Source organism: Saccostrea echinata, unplaced genomic scaffold (genome assembly GCF_033153115.1).
Source record: "Saccostrea echinata isolate AGI-Se365-2 ecotype Australia unplaced genomic scaffold, CSIRO_AGI_Sech_v1 ptg000015l, whole genome shotgun sequence".
Lineage (NCBI taxonomy): Eukaryota > Metazoa > Mollusca > Bivalvia > Ostreida > Ostreidae > Saccostrea > Saccostrea echinata.
The window spans coordinates 2,421,254-2,444,354 of NW_026889764.1; the positions used below are offsets into that span (position 1 = coordinate 2,421,254).

At 35.6% G+C, this 23,101-nt stretch overlaps 2 protein-coding genes across 2 annotated transcripts; both read right to left on the reverse strand.

Moving 5' to 3' along the window:
• Positions 1-1,579: 1,579 nt before the first annotated feature.
• Positions 1,580-22,977, reverse strand: LOC133187717 (uncharacterized). The gene is made up of 5 exons (XM_061323119.1): positions 22,948-22,977; positions 4,470-4,600; positions 3,221-3,385; positions 2,974-3,099; positions 1,580-1,895 (listed from the first exon to the last, which is right to left on the reverse strand). The coding sequence occupies exons 1-5, from the start codon at positions 22,959-22,961 to the stop codon at positions 1,792-1,794; spliced, it is 540 nt and encodes a 179-aa protein (XP_061179103.1). The 5' UTR covers positions 22,962-22,977; the 3' UTR covers positions 1,580-1,791.
• On the reverse strand, positions 14,014-22,245 carry LOC133187716 (protein rolling stone-like). The gene is made up of 4 exons (XM_061323118.1): positions 21,997-22,245; positions 21,376-21,598; positions 19,052-19,156; positions 14,014-14,589 (listed from the first exon to the last, which is right to left on the reverse strand). Exons 1-4 carry the CDS (start codon positions 22,141-22,143, stop codon positions 14,183-14,185), a joined length of 882 nt encoding a protein of 293 aa, XP_061179102.1. The 5' UTR covers positions 22,144-22,245; the 3' UTR covers positions 14,014-14,182.
• Positions 22,978-23,101: the final 124 nt, after the last annotated feature.

Here is a 23,101-nt window from a genome sequence, read left to right on the forward strand (position 1 = left end):
ATTTACTTCATGTTGTTTCTCGTACATTCTCATTAGACCGTAATGACCATATTTTTCATGTGTTAATATACGTTTGATAAACATGAACAATATACTCAGTAATAACCGGCTTTGCAAACTCCTATATGTGTTAATTGGCATTATTAGTCATAGATGTACTAAAGACCCTTCTCATATAGCGACCACATGTTTGTAGAGGTCATTCATTTTATTCTCTACGTGTAAATTAAGTTTAAGTATACTCTCTTTCTTTCTCCCTCTCTCTCTCTCTCTCTTAATGAAAATGTGATGGACGCCCTTGTGTTCAAAAGTATTCCTAGCTACATCACTGATTCCACACAACTTGTCTGGGTACACACAAGGTGTCATTTTCTTTGCTTATGTTAAAGTTGAAGATAACGAACAGTGATCAATCTCATGAATCCAAAGAAAACGAATCGCGAACAGGAGAAAATACGAACCCCTGGAAACATCAAAGGTGGGATCAGGTGCTTAAGAGAATCAGTTAGGGGACATGAATAACATACGCAGGTGATGTTGGGATATTACTACATAAATAAGGGAAGATGATGATGGAAAAGCTGAAGTCTTTTCGTTTGTCAAACAGTTATTAGTTGGCCAAAAGGTAAAGGTATTGCGGTAAAGGTCATCATGCTAACGAAACACTTTATGTTACCAAAAGTATTTCTCCATTAAATACAACTTCAGTGATTTTTTTCAACAAGTTTTAGGGGTTCAAAAGCAACCTTCCAAAAAGGCAACGAATCTAAAATCCTATCAATTAGCAGTAGCCGATACAAACATCTATATGAATGGGTTGATGAGGACGTGAATCAATTAGCAAATTGCTATCAAAGTAATGAGAGTGAATATTTTCAGGGTTTAGTGAAAAAAAGATATTTAAGTAATTATGCTGGGTTTGAGTGTCATTTTGTATTATATGTAGAAGAAAGTTTACTTATGGCATTTCGTCCTTCCCACGTAGCCTAAGACTATTTGGATTTTGTGAGGAATATAATATAAATGTTCCCCAATGTGTGTTAAATTTCATCCCTTAGATATTGTTGATGGTCGGAAGATATTATGTAATAGTATTCAGCCTCTTTTGAGCATGCAATCCTAATTTAATCATCACAAACAAATCACAGTATTTTTAAATTCTTTTCAAGACCATAAAATTAATTTCATTATTCGACAAATTGCGATGTAATAATTTGCAAATTTAAAAACAATTATATTTCTATTGAATTCAGTAACTCATATTTTTTTATGACGGTCTTTTATGATATCCTTGGCCTAAGTCATCATTAGTATATTAAATATGCAGATCAAAAGTATATGAAAAGTATCCTGGTCACGGCACCAAATGTAAAGGAGAAAAGTGTGATGGACCATACCAGGATTCGAACCCGGTCCTCTAGATTCACTTATCAGGTGCTCTACTAACTAAGCTATCTGGCCATCGACTATCATGCGAACATGACCGCCACATTGGCTTTTAAAAATTTGTTGAATCGGAATCTTGTAAATTCATCATTTTAATTTTTATTGTTATCAATAATATAAAATATGACGATGGTACAATAAAGAGGTTTCCTGTGAGGCTTCATGTATGTTGTTTTCCTCGAAAAGATGTAAAGTTATCCTTTTGGTGACGGTCCTGAAAAAAACTGTCACCCCCATTGTATGATCAGACAATGCGGCACTAGAAATTTTGTACATCTTATGTTATCAAGACACGTTCGTAGAATAAGAAGAATTCATGTCAATGCAGATGAACTGTTGATTGTGTTACTCAAGTCTGGGATTGCTTTCATCATCTGGTTCTTTTTGTTCCGGAAATCGATTCTCTACTGAAAAAGTAAATGCCGGAATCCTGCCTTGAAAGCTGCCATCTTATAAAATAAAAAGAATATAATCCAGTTTTAGCTGTTTGACTGTAAAACATCTTACAAAAACAATTTAATTCTGACTGTAAAACATCTTACAAAAACAATTTATTTGTGATCTTCTAATAAAAGGATAAATAAAATACTTTGTGGGGATAATATATTAAACTATGACTAACATTTTATTTGTCACAATTAACTGAAGTGATGCAGTTTGGGTTGATTTCTTTTAATGTGTGCAAATTTATTGCACAACAAAATCACCCAAACTTATAACACGTATATTTAAACTGATATCTTATATCACAAGTCCCAATGATACATTAAGTAAACAGTACATTCTGAAATGAATTAAATGATATGCAGGAGCTACACAAAATAGCAAAATATTAGTTAAAACAGAAGTTGAAATAGCAGCCTTGGGGGACTGGCAGTATTTTATTCTCACATATCGTTTCTTTGAATTACCACTAGAACTATACTTTGGGGCTCAAGCATGTAATTGTCATGGGGTAGTTATGCTAAAATGGCAGAAGTGTAACTAGAAATTGAGATGGTGACCATCTCGAAGGGTTCCGCTCTTAGAAAAGTATGGGACATTAGGCTAAAATAGACATGTGAAGAATTATATTTGGAGAGGTCAATTCTGTGCTCAAAAAAATTTCTACATAAGAAAATTAGGGTTTGGGTGCTGCGATTGGACATTTTACGGATGAGTAATTGTGATTAAAATGTTCAAGCAGGTTTTTCCGAATTAGCTAAACTAATCCTATGTAAATCATATAGACAGATGCCTTAAACCAATACTGTGTGTAGTTAAATTCATGTATAAAACATATGGGACGGAGAAAAGGAATTCACTTTTAAACAGGAACAAATAATTTCAAATTCTACTTTTCTTAGATGTATCATACAGTATATGAATTAACCTCATCCTGCCCCTGTAAGCCCATTTGATTCCTCTTTGTCAGAAATATTTGTGTAGCTAAAATACTGCTATTGCAAAATTTTGGAAAGTTTTTTTTTTTTTTTTTTTTTGGGGGGGGGGGGGGTCAGATACATTAAATGGTACAGTAAAACTTACTGTGTTCAAGAGGACACGATGGCGCGGAGTTACATCGGAACAGACGATACCTATCTATTAACTCGTTACCTTTATACATATTAAAGGGTTTCAACAGTAATGATGTAGGCGCGGATCCACACCGTTCTAAAAAACAAACATTATATACACAAATATTCAAAAAGGCATATGTTAATTCAAATACTACATACAATATTAGATACATTTCATTTTATTAGATTTTGCCCATAACAAATCAATAACCTACCCAATCGAAATGAGCGAGTGTTCGGTGAACTACTCTGCCTTTCCATATAGCCTTCCTGAAGGGAGTGTTTTCGTTTTTCTTTATCATAACCGCTCCTTGATTTTTTGGAACCTGTATACTTCTTTAAATTATGTGAATCTGTGGCTAACATGGATCCACTATGAGCTGTCAAAGCATTAAAATAAAAAAAAATAGTTAAATATCTCAGAAATGATCGATTTTTATGTGCGCATCTGAATAAGGTTGTTTGATTGCTTGTTTGTTTGCTTAACGTCCCTCTCGAGAATTTTTCATTCATATTGAGACGCCACCACTTGCCGGTAGAGTCCTGCAAATTTTAGACCTATACTCGGCACCCAGGACCATTGAGCAGTGAGGGATCTTCTTCGTGCCAAAACCTAATGCGACATGGGACCTCGGTTTATAGGTTTATACAGTCTTTTCCGAAGGACCGGTCTCCACGTCCCGCAGTGGGATTTGAACCCGCGACGTAAGGATCAACTCTTACTCCGCGACTCTAGGGCAAATCTCTAACCACTGCAACACGCGGGCGACGAATCAGATTGTACACATGGTCATAATTCCATCAAACGTATTGACCTTAAATAAATCCCTTTCCAACAGATAACAGATACGAAGTTATGATAGTTATGATAAGTTAGCTTCAACAGATGACAGTTATGATCGGTAAACCACAATTAATTAATGATAATTAAGATAGATTACCTCGGCAGATGATAGTTTATGATAGGTTGCAACTACAGATGATAAATGTAGTTATTAATTGATAGCTAAACAGATGATAGTTATGATAGATTAGCCACAAAGATGATGGGATAGGTTAGCCAAAAAGATGTTCATTATGATCAATAGGTTAATCACAACAGATGATTAGTTATGATAGGTTGGCCTCGACAGATGTTAGTAAATAAATGATAAGTTATCCACAACAAATGATAGTTTGCCGCGATAAATTATTATAGTTATGATAATTTGCCACAGTAGATGATGGTTATGTTAGGTTAACCACACAAGATGAGAGGTATGATAGTTTGGCACGACAGTTGTTACGGTAGTTTTGATTGGTTAGCTACACAAGATGATTTTTATGATAATGTGCCACAACAGATGATATATATGATAGGTTGCCATAAATTAATATTCTTATTTACCTTGGCAACACTGTCAACAGACATTGGCTATGTAAGATGAGCCACAACAGGTGATGGTCAGCTGATCTCATCCTTACCTGATCTAGAGAAGAACAGATTGTATAAGTCATGGTCCTTATGTTCTGACCTCTTCATACGGCATCTCAAAATACATAGAAGCACGAACACGACGAAAAATAGGAGGACCACCACCACGGTTAATGTGGATCTGTAATATAGGAAGAGATAAATCTAGAAATCACCAGAAAGATACAGCCAGATTGTAAAGAAGTAACATCTTAATAGAATGAAAGATTGATTGCTGTGATCAAATCTGTTGTATATATATTGCGGAGGCCACAATATAGGTGAAAGTAGCTGGAACACCAGAGCACGTGTTACTCCATTTTAATCGAAACTACACACAAAAGAATACACTCAATTATGACGTAGTACACAACATCAATTATTATACAAGACAAACAGACATGCACAGTTTCCGGATTACATACACAACACTCCTCCCCCCTTAAGATGAAAACTATTAATAAAACATATAAAAATAAAATGTTATCTTACTGAGTAAAGTTCGTTAATGTTTCAATGTATGATAAACATTTGACTAGAATAGAGAACAGATATGCATAATACTTTAGCAATTGTAACACATGGCAAGATTAAGAACAAAAGTACAAAATGACTAGAAACAACTGAGACAGTCACATTAAATCTAATTCTTAAACAGTTAATAATTTGCACACATTTACAAGTCCAGTTTCTGAGTTGGTTTACGGATCCGTTGCGGATAGCGACGTGGTGTATTTTCGGGCCTTGGCAACGGTACCTGTTGCTTAGTAACCAACGGTACTGGTTTGTCTTTCAGTGATGACTTGGCCGGTTTCTCAGGAACGGCCGGTGTTCCTGGTGTGACAATGTCCTTTGGTAAGGATACATCGGGCAAATACAAAGGTAATGGCGGTTCACTTAGATCACCATGTAATTCTGTGTTTTTCATTTGATCAACGTGTCTTCGCCATGTTGAACCATTTACATCAACTTGATAAGACAGTGGACCGGTCCTTGAAGTGATGTTTCCTTTAGTCCATCTTTTTCCTTCCCTGTAGTCACGGACTAGCACGGATTGACCATTTTCGAATTCGCGGATGTTAGGTCCGACATGTTTTGGCATTTCATGCTGCTTCTTGTGGACGACATCGGCGGTGTTTGGTTTCACAAGGTCAAGGCGAGAGCGGATGTTTCGGCCATACATACTTATTGATGGAATTTCGTTTGTTGTTGCGTGAGGAGTTGTGCGATACTTGAAAAGGTTGAGAGTAGCAGATTTGTCGTTGTCAGCACTCTTGATTGCGCGTTTGAAAGACTGTACAAATCTTTCAGCCTGTCCATTGGTGCGGGGATGGTACGGCGCAGATGTTATGTGTCTTATTCCATTGTGGGCCATGAATTGTTTAAATTCTGCTGAAACAAATTGCGGGCCATTGTCAGAAATCACTTCATTCGGTATGCCTTGACGGACAAATAAGGTGCGCAGAGTTTTCACAGTAGCCGATGCTTTAGTAGATGTCAAGCCATTTGCTATGAGCATCAATCACAATAAGGAACATAGCATTCTTAAAGGGTCCTGCATAGTCGATGTGCACATGATACCGAGGAGTTTCAGGCCAGTCCCATGGGTGTACTGGTGCAGCAGTAGGCTGATTCTGTACAGAAAGGCATCCTGCACAGGAGCGACATGTTTGCTCTAGGTCATTGTCAATGTTCGGCCACCAAATGTACGATCTTACATATGCCTTCATTCGGACGATGCCAAGGTGTCCCATATGTATTTCATCTAGTAATTTGGACTGCAGACTTTCAGGAATCACTACCCGGTTTCCCCACATGATACATCCTTGGTGCAATGTAGGTTCGTCCTTTCTCTGAATGTAGGGTTTCAGGCTTTTTTTCAAAAGTGTTAGGGAATCTCCAAGTCGACACAAAGTCAAGGACTTGTGCTAATATTGGGTCTCGTCGTGTTGAATTGCGCACTTGTTCGGAAGTTACAGGTAACATTTCTAACTGTGTACTGTAAAACACATCTACTTCATCGGTCTCCTCAGTCTCTGTAGAGTCAAGTTGCAATCTGGATAGCGCGTCTGCATTACAGTGTTTGTGCGTACTTTTGTAAATTATGTCATAGGAATGTCCAGAAAGGAAAACTGCATATCGTAGAAGTCGTGCCGAGTCATTGCCGGTAGGGCTTTGGACGGGTTAAAGATACTAAGTAATGGCTTATGGTCAGTGATCAGAGTGAAATGTTTTCAAAATAGGTAGGTATTGAATTTCTGTATACCCCAGTAGATAGAAAGTGCTTCCTTGTCTATCTGCGAGTATCCACATTCTGCCTTCTTCAAGGTCCTTGATGAGTAGGCGATAGGGCGTTCACTTCCATCCGAAAATGTGTGCGACAGCACGCAGCCAATGCCATATGGGGACGCGTCACATGCTAATTTTAATGGAAGTTCTGGGTTGTAATGACACAACACTTGTTCAGAAACCAGTATGTCCTTCACCTTTTTGAATGCAGTATCATGTGAATCTGCCCATTCCCATTTCACTTTGTCCTGGAGGAGTCCACTCAAAGGGGCCACAACTGTGGAGTAGTTTGGAATAAACCGATGGTAATAATTCACCAATCCAAGAAATGCTCGGAGTTGTGTGACGTTTTCAGGCTTGGGTGCCTCAGTAATTGCAGTAATTTTATCTGGTGTTTTATGTAAGCCATTCTCATCAATCTCATGTCCACAAAAACTCACCCTTTTCTTAAAGAATTCACATTTGCCCAAATTGACACTTGAACCGTATTCATCAAGACGTGACAACACTTTACTGAGGTTACGCTTGTGGTCCTCATCAGAAGTACCAGTGATGATGATGTCATCCAAAATGCACTGGATGTGTGGAATGCCCTGTAAAACTTGTTCTATGGCTCGCTGCCACATAGCCGGGGCTGAAGCTATTCCAAATACCAGTCGGTTGTACATATACAACCCTTTGTGTGTGTTGATCACGAGAAGTTCTTTAGATGCTTCATCAAGGTCCATCTGGTGATATGCTTGGGTGACGTCAATTTTCGAGAACTTCTTCCCTCCAGAGAGATTTGCAAATATATCATTAATCTTAGGTAGCGGATATTGATCCTCTTTTAAAACTGGGGTAACTGTGACTCGATAATCACCACATATGCGAATGTTACCATTTTTTTTCAGGACTGGAACAATGGGGTTGCCCAATCACTGTGAGCCACATGTTGTATGATCCCTTGCTGTTGAAGTCGATCCAACTCTTTTTCTTTCTTGGGTCGCATTGCATAAGGTACATTGCGCGCCTTAAGGAACTTCGGGTGTGCACTGTCCTTAAGAGTAAGGTGAGCCTCAATATCCTTGAGCTTCCCTATACCATCTGCAAACACAGTCTTGTGTTGGTTCAGTAACTGGTCAAGGTTTGTAATGTGGTCAGTGTTTGATATTCCTTCTAGGTGCAATGCTTTAATATCAATCCAGTTGAGTTGCAGTTTCTCTAACCAGTCTCTACCAAAAAGTGCTGGTCCGCTCTGGGGTACAACGAACAAATCCAATTCGGCCTCTTGTCCATTTATTGCTACTGTGGTTCTCAGTTTACCAACGGGCCTCATAGTGTGCCCAGAGCAGGATCTCAATGTCTTGTCACATGAGTTAGTTTCATATCCTTGAAGGTTGATCGATAATCTTACTCAGAAATAATGGATAATTCTGTACTTGTGTCCAGCTCCATACGAATAAGTCTACCAGCTACAGTAGGTTTCACGATAATGGGTTTCGAATGTTTCCCTGTATGCTATTCACATTGATATGTAGGATTTGGTCATCATCTGACTCTGTTTCACGTAACATGTGTACTCCTCGGCCTCTGGATGTTTTCTTACTGTCCTGTCGTTTACCTCTGCGTTTCTTCAAACATGCCTTCTCGATATATCCCTTAATTGAACAAAAACGACACACGGTGTTAATATGTTTACATTTATCTGGTTTATGGTCACCCTCACATCGAAAACAAGGTTGCATAGGTGCAGTCTTTTGTTTGGGCTGTCTCTTAGGTGTTAATGTTTTCATGTGTACCTTGTTGACCTGTTGTTGGCCACGTTGTCCCTGCAATTCAATTGCGTCGTTGGTTGCTGTTTCCATAGCTACTGCGGTCTTTACAGCTTTGTCCAGGGTCAGGTCATCCTTTGATAAAAGGTTTTTCTGAATGTGTTCATTATGTAGGCCACACACACATCTATCACGCAATGTATCAACTAGTTGATCACCAAAATTGCATAGTATTGCGAGATTGCGCAGCTTAGCTATGTACTGCATAATTGTTTCACCTTGTTTTTGGTCCCGCTTGTGGAACCGGGAACGTCCTGCGATTACGAGGGGTTTAGGGTTCAAGTGTTTATTGAGATGATCAATCAGCACTTCAAATGTTTTGTCAGACGGTTTATCTGGAGCTACTAAAGTCTTTAGAAATGCATATGTCTTTGGACCTATTAAACTGAGTAAGGCTGATACCTTTATTTCAGCTGTTACCCCGTTGGCTAGAAAATGCTGTTGAAGGCGTTCAACACTGGCCTCCCACGTTTCTATGCCATCGTCAAAATTTCCAATCTTGCCGATTGCGAAGGTCGCCATCGTGATACGTACAGGATGTCGTAGTGTAGAACTACCGAAAAATCCTCGTCGCCAGTGTTGTATATATATATATTGCGGAGGCCACAATATAGGTGAAAGTAGCTGGAACACCAGAGCACGTGTTACTCCATTTTATTCGAAACTACACACAAAAGAATACACACAATTATGACGTAGTACACAACATCAATTATTATACAAGACAAACGGACATGCACAGTTTCCGGATTACATACACAACAAAATCTTAATTAGTTTACCTCTTTCTTCAACGAAGAACTGAAAGACAACCGCCTTCAAATTGTTCATCTATTTAATGGTTATGGACAAAGTTAGCATATAACAGGGTATTAAAAGGATTGCTTATTATAATTATTCCATAGTGAAACTTGAAGATGCTATAGTTATAAAAAGTTAACCACAACATGCAGATGTAATATTTCATTGACCAATTATAAAGTCGAAGGTCACGCAGATAAACTCCACTGGCAGTATTGAAACCATCTCAGACTTATAAACTTTAGTGTAAATTATATCAGAACAGGCCATCCACAACAACTGCAGAGATGAAGTGCACCAGTGATGCCAATAATGTCACAAGTATAGAGACCTCCAGGTCATCCACATCAAAGATAGCCATTTACTATTACCAATCCTAACAGTCTGAGACAATTTTGATAGAAATGTTTCTAATAATACAACCTAATTGACCTTTGTGTAAATTAGACGAGAGTCTGAACAGGTCATCCACACTAGCTGAAGAACTGTTGTTCTGTAGTTGAGGAGATTCGAACCGACAAAAACCAGAGAGCTACAGATTCAAGCATAGTAAAAACTTTCGATTTTTTGTCGCACACTCCAGGTATTATTTCTTTATTATATACGCTACCCCGCTAAAAGCATGTTGTCCGTTAATTGATCATACATTGTACTCCTTATCATCATACATTATTTACCTTTTCAATAGTCCCAGACTGCCCGATGTAGCCTTCGAATGTCAGTTTCAAAATAAAATTGGATACCGACATCCATGTTGGGGTCATGCTGTCTGAGACTTTCGTGCGACAATAATGTGGGGCCATTAATCGATGATTTTTACGTTTGGATCTCTAGGTAAAACCCTACTTTGATTTGTATTCCTAATTTGATTAGAAAATAGTTTCTCTTTCATTACGCTGGCTTAGCGCCCAACTCATACGTAATTATCGCTAGATTGCCATGCAAATTAAAGATCTCTGTCCGTCCGTTCGATCAAGAGTAGCTGCACCCGAGGTTAAGATAATTTTCGAGGGATGCTTTTTTTCAAAGGTACCATAAGTGCATGTTATTAAATTATTATGCCCCCGTAATCACAGATTCGGGGCATATAGTTTTTGCCCTGTCCATTCGTCTATCTGTCTGTTTGTCTTTGTCCGCAAAAACTTATACATTACCAATAACTTTTGACTGGTAGGAGCTATGGCTTTCATATTTCACATGTGTATTCCTTGTGACAAGACCTTTCTTTTGGGTACCATCATATTTGACCTTGCAGTTTGACCCAGTTTTGCAAAATTTTACCAACTTTAACCTTGGCCATAACTTTTGAACGGTTAGTGCTAGGGCTTTCTTACTTAATATGTGTAATCCTTCTGACATGACCTTTCTTTGGAAACGAACAACTTTTACCTTGACCTTTTAGTTTGACCTACTTTTGAAAAAAATTTAACCTTGGCCATAATTTTGAACAGTTGACGCTTGGGCTTTCATACTTCACATATGTAATCCTTCTGACAAGACCTTCCTTTGGATACCAACAACTTTGACCCTTTGATCTTGACGTTTGACCTACTTTTGGAAAACTTTAATCTTGGCCATAACTTTTGAACAGTTGGTGCTAGGGCTTTCATACTTTACATGTGTATTCTTTGTGACCTATCTTTGGATACCAACAATTATTGACCATTTGACCTTGATGTTTGACTTATGTTTGAAAACTCTACCTTTTTTTATATCTGTTCAATGGTTGATGCTGGGGCTTTCATTTTTACAGGCATTTCCTCGAGACAAGACCCTACTTCTGGTACCAACATATTTGATTTGCATTTGCATTTGAGGAAGTTTATCCTTCGCTATAAGTTGCCATAGGGGGCATCAGTGTTTCACAAACACAACTTGTATTTTTTATATACTCAATATCATATACAAATACATACAACGAAGCAAAAAGACGGTGTCCTTTAAAATTATACGGTCTAGGAAGCATTTCACCTCGGCTGCAACTTGGTTGACTTCTTTTTTTTTTTGGTGTGTATGTGTGGGGGGGGGGGGATTACATTTTCAATTACCCTCAGTACATGCAATATTTATGAATATATTTAACTAATACTTAATAAATTCTTATTTTCATTTCAAACATTATGTAATGACCTTCAGACAAATGGGGACGAAAAGCAAAATGAACTATTTGAAATTTCAAATAAAGCAGGAATGTAACATAAATATTTTTAAATACTTACAAAGTAAACATGACAGCTTTGTCTGTGGTCGCCATCTATTATATTGATTCAACATGCATTCATCATACTTTTCTCCCAAACAAAAATCTTAAGACCACGCTAAACCTCTCTCTCTCTTTTCGCTGATTACATTGTGAATCAGGCCCGTAGGAAGCAATTTCAGTTTGTTTTAATTGTTGTTTTTTGTTTTTTGTTTTTTTTTTTGGGGGGGGGGGGGCACAGTCATACATTTTCAGTTGGAGGACACTATCAACTACCAAAAATTCCTTGACAAGCAAAAAAAGGTCATCAGACGTTTTTATTGAGGGGGCACAAGCATATGGTAGCTATGTTTGCTAAAGTAATCTATAAACGGCAAAATTAATGAGGGCACGCCCCCCCCCCCCCCGGTTCCTAAGGCCATGAGTGAATTTTTAATTGTGAAATGCCCTCTATAATTGGCGTCAAACTAGAGTATCTCCTATAATGAACTAACAAAACTCAGTGTATTGTCGTCAGAGTAGTGTAGACTTTCCACCCCCGGATCGGTATCACAGATATATGAGTTGTTCAAGAAAAGTTGAAGGGATTCATGTTTTTATGCCCCCGTAATCGAAGATTATATGGTTTTTGCCCTGTCCGTCCGCCCGTCTATCTGTCTGTCTAGCTGCATGTTTGTTCGCAAAAACTTTAACCTTGCCCATAACTTTTCATTGGTTGGAGCTATTGCTTTCATGTTTCACATGTGTCTACCTTGTGACAAAGCCTTTCTTTGGAACCATCATATTTGACCTTGACCTTTGAGTTTGACCAAATTTTGCAAAATTTTACCCAACTTTAACCTTGACCATAACTTTTGAACATTTGGTGCTAGGGCTTTCATACTTCACATGTGTAATTCTTGTGACAAGACCTTCCTTTAGATATCAACAACTTTGACCCTTTGACCTTGACTTAAGAGTTTGACCTTTTTTTGGAAAACATTGACCTTGGCCTTAACTTTTGAACGGTTGGTGCTAGGGCTTTCATACTTTGCATGTGTATTTCTTGTGACAAGTCCTTTCTTTGGATACCAACAATTATAGCCCATTGACCCTGAAGTTTGACCTTCTTTTGGAAAACTTTAACCTTGGCCATCATTTTTAAACAGTTGGTGCTAGGGCTTTCGTACTTCACATATGTAATCCTTGTGACAAGGCCTTAATTTGGATACCAACAACTTTGACACTTTTACCTTGATCTTGGAGTTTGACCTACTTTTGAAAAACTTTAACCTTGGCCATAACTTTTGAACAGTTGGAGCTAGAGCTTTCATATTTCACGTGTGTATTTGTTGTGAAAAGGCCTTTCCTTTGGAATCATTAATTTTGACATTGACCTTGATGTTGGACTTGCTTTTGAAAAACTTTATCCTCTCTCTTATCTTTTCAATGTTTGCTGCTAGGGCTTTCATATTTCACAGGTATATTCCTCTAGACAAGACCTTACTTTGGGTAGCAACATATTTGATTTGCATTTGAGAAAGTTTAACCTTCGCTATAAGTTGCCATAGGTAGCATCAGTGTTTCACAAACACATCCTGTTTTTTTTTTTTTATTTTCCTCTATGATTTCATTCGTAATTTGAAAAAAAAACCTAATTATTATACATGTATATTTTGCAAATGATTAACCAGTATATGATTAATACAAAACACTTGTGTTAAATCCTTCTTTTATTATACATGAAAATAACTTTTCCGTGCCCTTAAATTTGTATTACACTCGGTACTCTGCAATTAAGTGTAGTCTGTCATCTACTGTACATGAAGCAGACGCTCATATCGGGAAATTCAAACCTAAATTTCACGACTATAATGGTGTATTTGGCGTTCATGATAACAAAGTATTGTAACTAATCTGGAACAATAATATGTCTTCTAAAGGACACATCGTATAAGGCAGTAACCCTATAACTGATATTCTTTGCATTTATGTCCTAGTCGAAAGAGACTCAGGGAGACAGACATATTTTTCTGCTCAATTAGAAATATTCAAAGAAAGTCGCTTCTTGAACCAAACTGCGATGCACGAAACTTGTGCACATGAGAACATTCTCTGCAAGAAATGATTTCTCAGTACCAAACAATTGACAAATTAAGGATTTCGAAGCTGGGTGGTCGACCAATTACCCAAGAGATCCACCTAAAAATATCAAATATGATTTTTCTAACCATTCTAGTCTTATTTAGCATAGGAAAATCTATACATCATGATGTACCTTCAATATTCAATGCATTTTCCTATATTTTTATACACACCTCTTCTTTTCTAGCAAGCTTAAATAATCTATAAATAGCCATGACCACCAAGTCCTCTTAAAAAGATTAAAAACACGATATTTCAATGGTTATAATGTTTAATATTAAAAATTTTAATCCTCTGGTAAAACAGATGATTATATAAAAGAAGGGCGTTATGTCTAAAGTTTATGGTAATGAATTAAAATTTTATGTGGATCCTCTATTAGATTTGTGTATAACAACATATGCCACATCATAATTTAATAAATATAGTTTATAAATCTATATACATCTTAAATATATTAAACTACTAACAATGTATCTTTTTCTATATCATCAACTTAGGCAACGTTACCATTCCTCCCTGAATCAGTAGAAGTTTCTCTTTCATTGGAATGATTAAACCCGTCATTGTGGTTGATGTCAATGTTCCCTCGGCAACACGAAGTCGAGACGAACACTCGTATTTTATAAATAGTAAAGCAGACTAAATGAATCAAAGGCACAACTATAAAAATAACGCCCAGCGATAAAAGAACAGTATTTTGAACCTTGTCCCAGTCTAAAATGGAGTAGATTGTCCCCCCTCCGGCTTCGTGGAAGATAACAGAGAACACACTGTACAGTAGAGCGAGTATAACAGGTTGATACACGTGTAGAATCCGCACAGGTTTGGCACATATAGCAAGGTTAGATAAAGCATATAAAGAGTTGACAGCATGCGTCAGTATACTGTTGGCAGTGAGAGCTGGAAAAAATTAAACAAAATCAAGTATTAAGAGCTAATACATTATCATTAAGAAGATAGCAGCAACAGTTTATTTTATAGGCACAGGGAGCACGGAATACCCCCAAACAAAATAACAAATGTTCCATTTAAAAGTGTAATATTCAGATATCAAACTATTTTCAGATGCTTACGTAATGGCACACAATGTATAGAAAAGTCAAATTACCTAAAAAACGAACAAGGTTCAAAACATTAATGTAAAAGAAAACAATCTTGACGCAAGCGTCGAAGATATCAGGCCGCAAAACCTTTTAAGGACACTTTAAACACAGAAGGGAAATGTTTTTTAGTCAACCAATCTACACGTATCTTTGTCTAATATCATATTTAAAATACTAATAAATTTATTTTAAAATATGTCGTATAGTGCAGATTGCAATTTATCCCATTTTATGTCAAATGATGGATGTATGAAATTACACATTTGAAAGGATGAAGAGTACAGAGGGATTTCAAACACAAAGCAATCTTGGATTATAAATTAGAAGAATGGATGCCTGCCTGTTCATCTCTGACATACCAACCTTCAGGTTCGCCCAAAATTATGGACACCATGGCCCATATAAAAAAAAATTTCCACATTGGCGCAAACAATTAATATATTTAGCTTAGTCAGAACTTTGTTAGTTTATTATCCTTTTCCAAGATTGTCATCGGTTTCCTTGTGGAAAGTCTTTAAAATAATCCATAATCCAAAATCTTGGTGTTGATTCATTTTTGTTCAATTACTACAATTTATTGAAGTTGCAAATGGAAATTAAACTATACCGTATAATCCCTTTTTACCGCCCCTGTCCCTATAAGCGCCCCCTTAGGTCTTTTTCAATTATCAGGAAATAAGGGCCCCCTGTACAGTGATTAAAATTATCTAGAATCGTATCAAAAGTCTGCCAAAATTTGAAGGAAGTGAAAATGAAACTTGTTTATTATCCAATTTCTTGGTGGAAAATGATTCATTTAGCATAATTGGGGTGGATTATCTTCATTTAAAGTAAAGTTAAACATTATCCTTTTCGGATTTCATAAGGAATCAAAAAGGACTAGTGAAATCATCATGTTTTAATATTTTAAAAAACTGTGGAATATAAATTCATATTTTATAATAAACTTTTAAAATGTTATGGACAATTCTGAATATTTAAACTGTAAAAAGGTTTAGTTCTCCTTGAAAGGAGTGCTCCATTTAGAAAACAATGAACATGGGTACAAGCAAAAAATTTAATCACAATTATATGTGGTTGGATTTCCATGAGAAAAAAGTAATATGTGTACATTAAAAAGGTTTAGTAACAATGATATATGGTTTGGATTTCCATGATCACCTACCCCCCCCCCCCCCCAAAAAAAAATTATATATATGAATGGACCAGATTTCACTGATTTTTTTTTTTAAATAACATGCAATGTAATGCTAACAATTTAAGAAATATTATGACTAGAACATAATGAACACAATTTCTAAACTACATTATATATCATTCATGCAAGCATTCATAAAAAATTGTAATAGTTCTAGTAAAAACAAAAGGCTATTAATTAGTAAACAATGACTAGAGAACATTGTACATACACTATATGGTTATTTTTGTCCAATATATTTCGACTAGATTTAAACTCTTACAAGTTGACTAAATTTTAAAATTTGTCTCTATTTTTAAAAGCACTTTATGTGAACAAATGGGGAGAAAAAGACAAAAATAAACCTTTTCTACAGTATATTCTACGACTAATATCAAAAAGCCTATTACATGTATGTCTAAACTACTTGCATTATGCAACAATTCAGCAAACCTCAAAATTAAGCATGCATATTTTTTTTTTCAAAAATACATATCGTATTGTCAGTTAAAACTACAACCATCTAAAATACATGTTACTGGCTGTTTCTTAGCACAGTATAAGAAAACCAAAACATCATTTTAAGCCAAATGTATATAAAAACGCATGTTGAAAAATTAAAGACAATGACGAAATAAAAATAAATAAATAAATACAAAATAAATAACTTTTAAATAAATTAATAGACAGATAAATGATTTATTACTTAATCCGAAACAAACACCGTACAAGTTCCTATCTTCGGTTGACCTCATTTTAATGTTTACTTTCTGCGTAGTCTATTTATAGAATAGATAACCTTCGTTTATGCGGCATTAATATAACGATTATTTTAATACATAGAAGAACTTAAAACATGTTTAAATATTTTTTTTAATAATGAAAAACAATAAAATATGTACATAAAAGGAAAGAGAGTTGTACTTTGTTAGCTAAAGTTTAATAAATTGAAAACCCTTAATCCCGCAGAAACGCATGTACAAAATCAAAACCCGTATCAGGACAGACCGCGCTCTTGCGCGGCCTGTAATGAGTTAGACTTACTCGATACACCAATGAAATATATTAAAGGAAAGAGTGAAATTCTTGCGCATATAAAGAAATCGTAACTTTATTCCCCATTTAACTGTAATATACGAGGGTTGTCCCAAAAAGTCGTAGACAGGGAAAATAATTTTGGTTTTCTTCGCTAGATTAAATTTCTTTTCCTTTCATGGTAAAAAGCAACATTTTATGATAAAGAATTTAAAGTTTCGTGATAATAACACATTTAATAAGAAAATAATGTAAAAATGAAGAAGGCATATAAGTGTACATCGGAGCACGAAAGCAATCGTAATTTACGTCTTTTATAAGGTCATGATCATTTTTAAGTATACTGTCACGTGTGTTAGCAAGCGTCTCTTGAGCTTCTCGTTATTTTTTTTGGAAAACCACTGTTGACTGAGGGACTCAGTAAAACTGACCAATGTCCATAGTTTTGGGTTTTTTTTCTTTTTTATCAAATTCAAATATCAGTCCTCGAGAGGTACACGAAAGGTACACGTAGGTAGCAGAGAAAACACAAAAATTGACGTTGATCGTGACCCATAACGTACTTCATCGTCTGAATTTAACAAACAATACTCTACATCTTACAGGTGTAACTATTTTCGGGACGGAGGTAAAAACTGTCCTAGAATTTCTTATACCATTAAAAAAAACTTCTCTACTAGCGTTCTAGTGTGTTATGTCACTTCTGTATCATTTTTTTTTTTTTTTGTCTCTGAAGTGGACAAACCACATTTGATATTACATATCCCTGCGTCGCTAAGGCGTTTGGCGACGTCATTTGCAGCAAACTCAATTCAAACAACATTTTGAAATACCGACACCAATCCTCTGTTTCTGATGCTATTCACGTGCAAATATGACACAATACTAAGATTTTGTTTCTGATTTCACTGATATAAAATTGAGTTTGGTGTTTTACATATTACCAGAGAAACAAGTGCAATTGGAATAGTTACATGCGTAAATTATTCCGGATTTTGTTCGTGCGCCGACAGACCATAAATCGTCACAATATGATTACTATAAAAATATGTATTTAAAAATGCACGCTTTTAAGGAAAATCGATTAAATTATGGCTATGCAAAATTTGGTAAGTATTGGTTGAATGTTTACAAAGTTATAAACATTGTCTACGACTTTTTGGGACAACCTTCGGATATCTGCTTGCATTTTAAAGTAAGTCCTTAAAACAAGTTATGGTAGATCAGTGCATGGTAAACAAAGGTCGTGGTATGTGTGGGCAACAACAGTGATCGGCCGAAACCAATCATTAAAATAGGGGGGAAGTGTACTATCTACCATCATGCCCCATGTGCCTGTTCTTCCTTCTCTTTTATATATTTTTTAATTTCAATTTTGACTGAATGCGTTTTGTTTTCTGTTTGTTTTTGTCTTTGTGTTATTCATTAATAAAATACAAGGTTGGTTCACAGGCCTTGCGGCCAAGGTCATCACTTAAATAAACCAGCTTAAGGTCAGTGTAATCGAAAGGTGGAAACGCAATTAAATGAAGTGGAAGTTATATAGAAAATTTGCTTGACAGCAAACATTTCAGTTAAAGATCCTTTTAATATTTAATGAGATCACGTCGTTAATCTTTGTTTTATAAGTAACTCTAAGTGATATATCCATCCAAACATGTGTAAATGTTTAGAACTGTATTTTTGTTGCACTGATCGTCTGAAAGAATTTGGGGTTTTCAGTCACATCAAGCCAGTAGTACGAACATTGGTCAGATGAGCCCCCCCCCCCCTTTGCCGTTAATTTTGTATTGGAATTGGCATCCTTACGTGTTGCCCTAACCCCCCTTTTTGACTATATATGTTCAACCTTTTAAGTTATTGCCAAAAAAAAACCTCTGTCAATAACGAGCGTGTTTAAGAATTTCAGCTTTGTGAAACTGCATATTTTTTTTCTGTTTGTCAATCATTTTTTTCCTACTACCCCCCCCCCCCATAAAATATTGGGAAAACGACGGGTTCGTGTCTGCTCATGGATTTTTACTGACGTGGTATTATTGTTACTCACTTGGTGTCAGAAGTGTATAAAACAGCACTGTTATCACAAAAGCCGTTACTGTGGAAACGTTAAATAAAATCCATTGTATCTTCACATACCAAGGAATTTCCATATCTGAAAAAAATATAATAGTACAATGTAGTTTCATCTGGAGTTAGACTTCACATCTTGGAATTGTATCTTGTATTAATGTGGAACTCGTTATCCACATATATTGTGAAAAGAAAGGGAGCCATATTTTGTTTCACTAAATCAAAGCACCGTGCTACTCCTTAATAGGGGTTGGGGGAGGGGCATAGTGATAACAGAATGTCATTGATAGACTTTTAAAATTGTACATGGGCCACAATGATCAGCTGAGCCATCTTGGTCATGTTGTTTTCAGAAAAAAAAAAATTAAAAGATTGTGGCCTCATCCTGATCAATGATTAAATCTAAACAATCCGTGGATACCTTAATTTCATATGACCAACAGCATGACTTACTTATAATACTTACTGTTGTGGAGAAGAAGGATTTTTAAAGTTCTTTTCCTATAGCACCAATAATTGCACAAATTGGGGAGGGGCACTAATGTACATTTCTTTATGAACATTAGTTTGTATTTTGTTGAACTCATATGCAAGCAACGACAAAAATCTTAGATTTATATTGCTGAGATCATTTCATTCCGCTTAGTTTGCTCTTCAATAAGGAATTTGTAGATCAGCATATATAGGGTCGTCGCCAGAGTGTCTTTAAAAAGGGAATTTGCGGGAGAGGGATACTCCCATCTCAGTCTCAGAATGGGTGGGTTCTGGTGCATTCTTCATCGAAGTCAGATTTTCAGCAAATGAAAAAAAAATTACCAGCAATACTTTAAACAGGTGAATAATGAATTTATTTTGTTTCAAACAAGATATTTTCCAATGTGTTTTTTTAAAAGGGTGCAATCGCACCCAACGCACTTTCCAAGTCTTCATATAGTTCATTGTATTACATGTATATTGGAGGACTTTAACAAATGTTCCAAAATGATTTTGTGTATATAAAGGAAAAAATCTGTGTGGTCGTGTTTGCAGAATCATTGCATAAGGTTTTCGAGTATTTCCTGATAATTCTTAATGTGCTATAATTAAAACCTCCAGACTGTTTTTCAAACTTGACAAAATTTAATTCTTTTTAAATCTTTCACGTAATCTAACACTAAATCAATAAGAAACCCGCCATAAGATCTTATTTTATTTTATATTTGCACGCGATGTAAAGTGTGATCTTACATTTTTTTTTTTTTTTTTTTTTAGATTTTAATCAAATATCGAATTCCTTCATTACTTGCGAATTGATATTTTGAAGTAAGTAAATAAAGTTGTGATTTTAATTCTAAAAGATTCATTTGCATGTATCAAAAGATCAGTTTTATGCTTAAAAAGAAAACTCGAATGATCTCTTAAATGAATGCAGTGTCGTGTCTTAAGTACTACTTAGAAGTTTACCGTCCTTCAAGTCACATAGAAACTGCATTATTTTATTTAAAAGAGCGGATTGTATAATCAAGCTCAACATGTAATAAATTTTGGTTGGTTTTCTTAATTATGTTTGGTTTTGGTTTTCATGTGATTGCAAATTGAAAAGGGAAAAAGCAGTCAAGGTTTATGAAAAGCAACGAAACTGCAGTATCCGCAATACTTGTGATTGACGGTGTGAATAGAAATTATGTCCAGATTACCCCCGAAATCACATGTATGTTGCTACATGGTTAAAAATATTCATATTTTCAAAAAATCTTTTAAAGCATTTCCACATGTGTTTTTATTTTTAGCAAAACTGAAAAATCTGTCAGAGTTTGACGGCGTACCCCCACCCCCGATGCAAAATTGAATGACAAATCATGGAAGTTACTCATGACAATGCAATCTTATTATAATAATACTATGCATGCATACATGTGTGTATGTTTCATAATGTATGCATAAGAAGGTACATGTACCTGTAGCTCTTTGTACCAAATATGAAGAGCCTATAAGACAGGCTTGTAGCAACGGTTTCAAAAGTGGGGGGAGGGGGGCAACTTCCCAAAAAAATCTGACAAACAAAGAAAAAAAAAACGAATTTAACGTCCAAATCCTGGAATTTGTCAGTGCTCGACATTACAATATCAAAAAGTAGGGGAAGGATAACCAGCATCTAAAGGAAAATTTAGCTATGGCAAAATTCAGACCCCCCCCCCCCCGCGTTCTACGGGCCTGCAAGTACAAGGTTTGTACTCTTTAGGAAATTGGGGTGTAAGAAAAGGCTGATGAAAAAAAAAATGCTTCAGAATCCTATTACGCACATTAACTTTGAATACATACCACTTTCAAGTAGCTCCTCATTAGAAATACTGGCATATAAAGTAACAACACAGTCCAAGATAGAGAACATCGCCAGTGTGGTGTATCCCCAGTTTGTCAGGTATGCTAGCCATTTGGGATTTGGGTGGTCATCTTCGAAGTAAAACTGCAGACAAATGACCACCAGGTGAAATACGGCCCATAATGTAGTCCATACAGGGAAGAAGAGTTTTTGATGGAAGCACTAATTAATGGAAATCAAGTCGTACATTATCTTCACGTTTTTATACATATTCACAAAAACTTGGTTTATATAAACATACATATATATAATTGATTCTTCTACATGTTGATTGTTGATAGTATCAGATTACGTTAAGCATTAATTAAAAAATTAAATATGAACATTTATCAAATTAAAAAAATAACAAATCAATATAAAATAAGATTATTATGTAAATTTGCATTGTTGTGATTATAATTGATATCGGAAAATTCAAATGTACATTCTCCCCCTCCTTTTTTCAACATTCAATTCAATTATTACTAAAATTCTCCGTGTTCTCTTTTTCTTATTTTGCGCCATGCATCTTAAAACGGGAGGGGTCCAAGGATATGACTTTTTCCCAGCTCATCACTTACCTGAGACGTCACAAAATACTTGGTATGGCTGCCACCAAATCCAAAATTCTGCAGCCTAAATTCCTCCTTGACATTCTCACAGGTTTTCTTTGTCGATTTTCCAGACTCCGGATCCACACTCATGTTGCTGACATCTGTCAACTTCATTCGATACCCGTCATAAATTCTACAATCCTTGCGGTATTAATAAATTATATACGCACGATTGTAATAAACCCATAATTTTTCCGTTTTATAGCAACTTGAGGCGAAAAGTGCCTTTTATGGTTGCTGTTCATTTCCCCTACCAGAACTTTACTTGTATATGTTTACCTCCTACAGTAAAGATAATTTAAAAGCCTTACAGAAAATATAATACTAAAGTTAAACATTGACGACTTCACAAAGACATGGTAAATAAAAGAATTCAATACACAAATGTCGTCCAGTTCATTCTTGAAGATTATACGTTTTACGTTGATTGTCCGAGATAATCTCATTACCGTCTGCTTGTTTCTAAATGCTATTATATTTCAGAACTGGAGTTACCTTTCATTTTTATGATACTTGATATATTCTTTAATATGTTTTTTTTTTAAATCTCTTTGTACTTCTCAAAACTCATAATGATTGAATAACATTGGACAACACGAAGATAAGATAGGTGATAAGGTTGTTCCAAAAAATGTGCACAGTCATCGTCAATTGTATGTCTTCTATATTTTATACAGCGCTATTGTTATACATCTACATGAAAATTTACAACAACCAAAAAAAAAAATTAAAAAAGGTAAATCTTTTTATGCTTAGTACAATATTATGTAATTTGATCTGTTTATTAAGAATATAGTGTGCTTTAAATTTTCTCTGAAAAATATTTTAAAGTTTAAAATTGTGTTGAAATTAAATACATCCTTAGTGTCAATTTTATTTAAAATCCTTTTAAAAGAAGAAGGATGGGAGAACACTTACCCACTGGGTTCCATGTATTATTATATTTGACCTCAAAGGACAAATCTTCAGTTTGTTGTTCTCCGATACTGAGCTCAGGGCCCTGACCATTACTCGGGATTTGAGTTATGGTGTAACAATCATTACGTCACACAATGAACATAACTCACTTTCT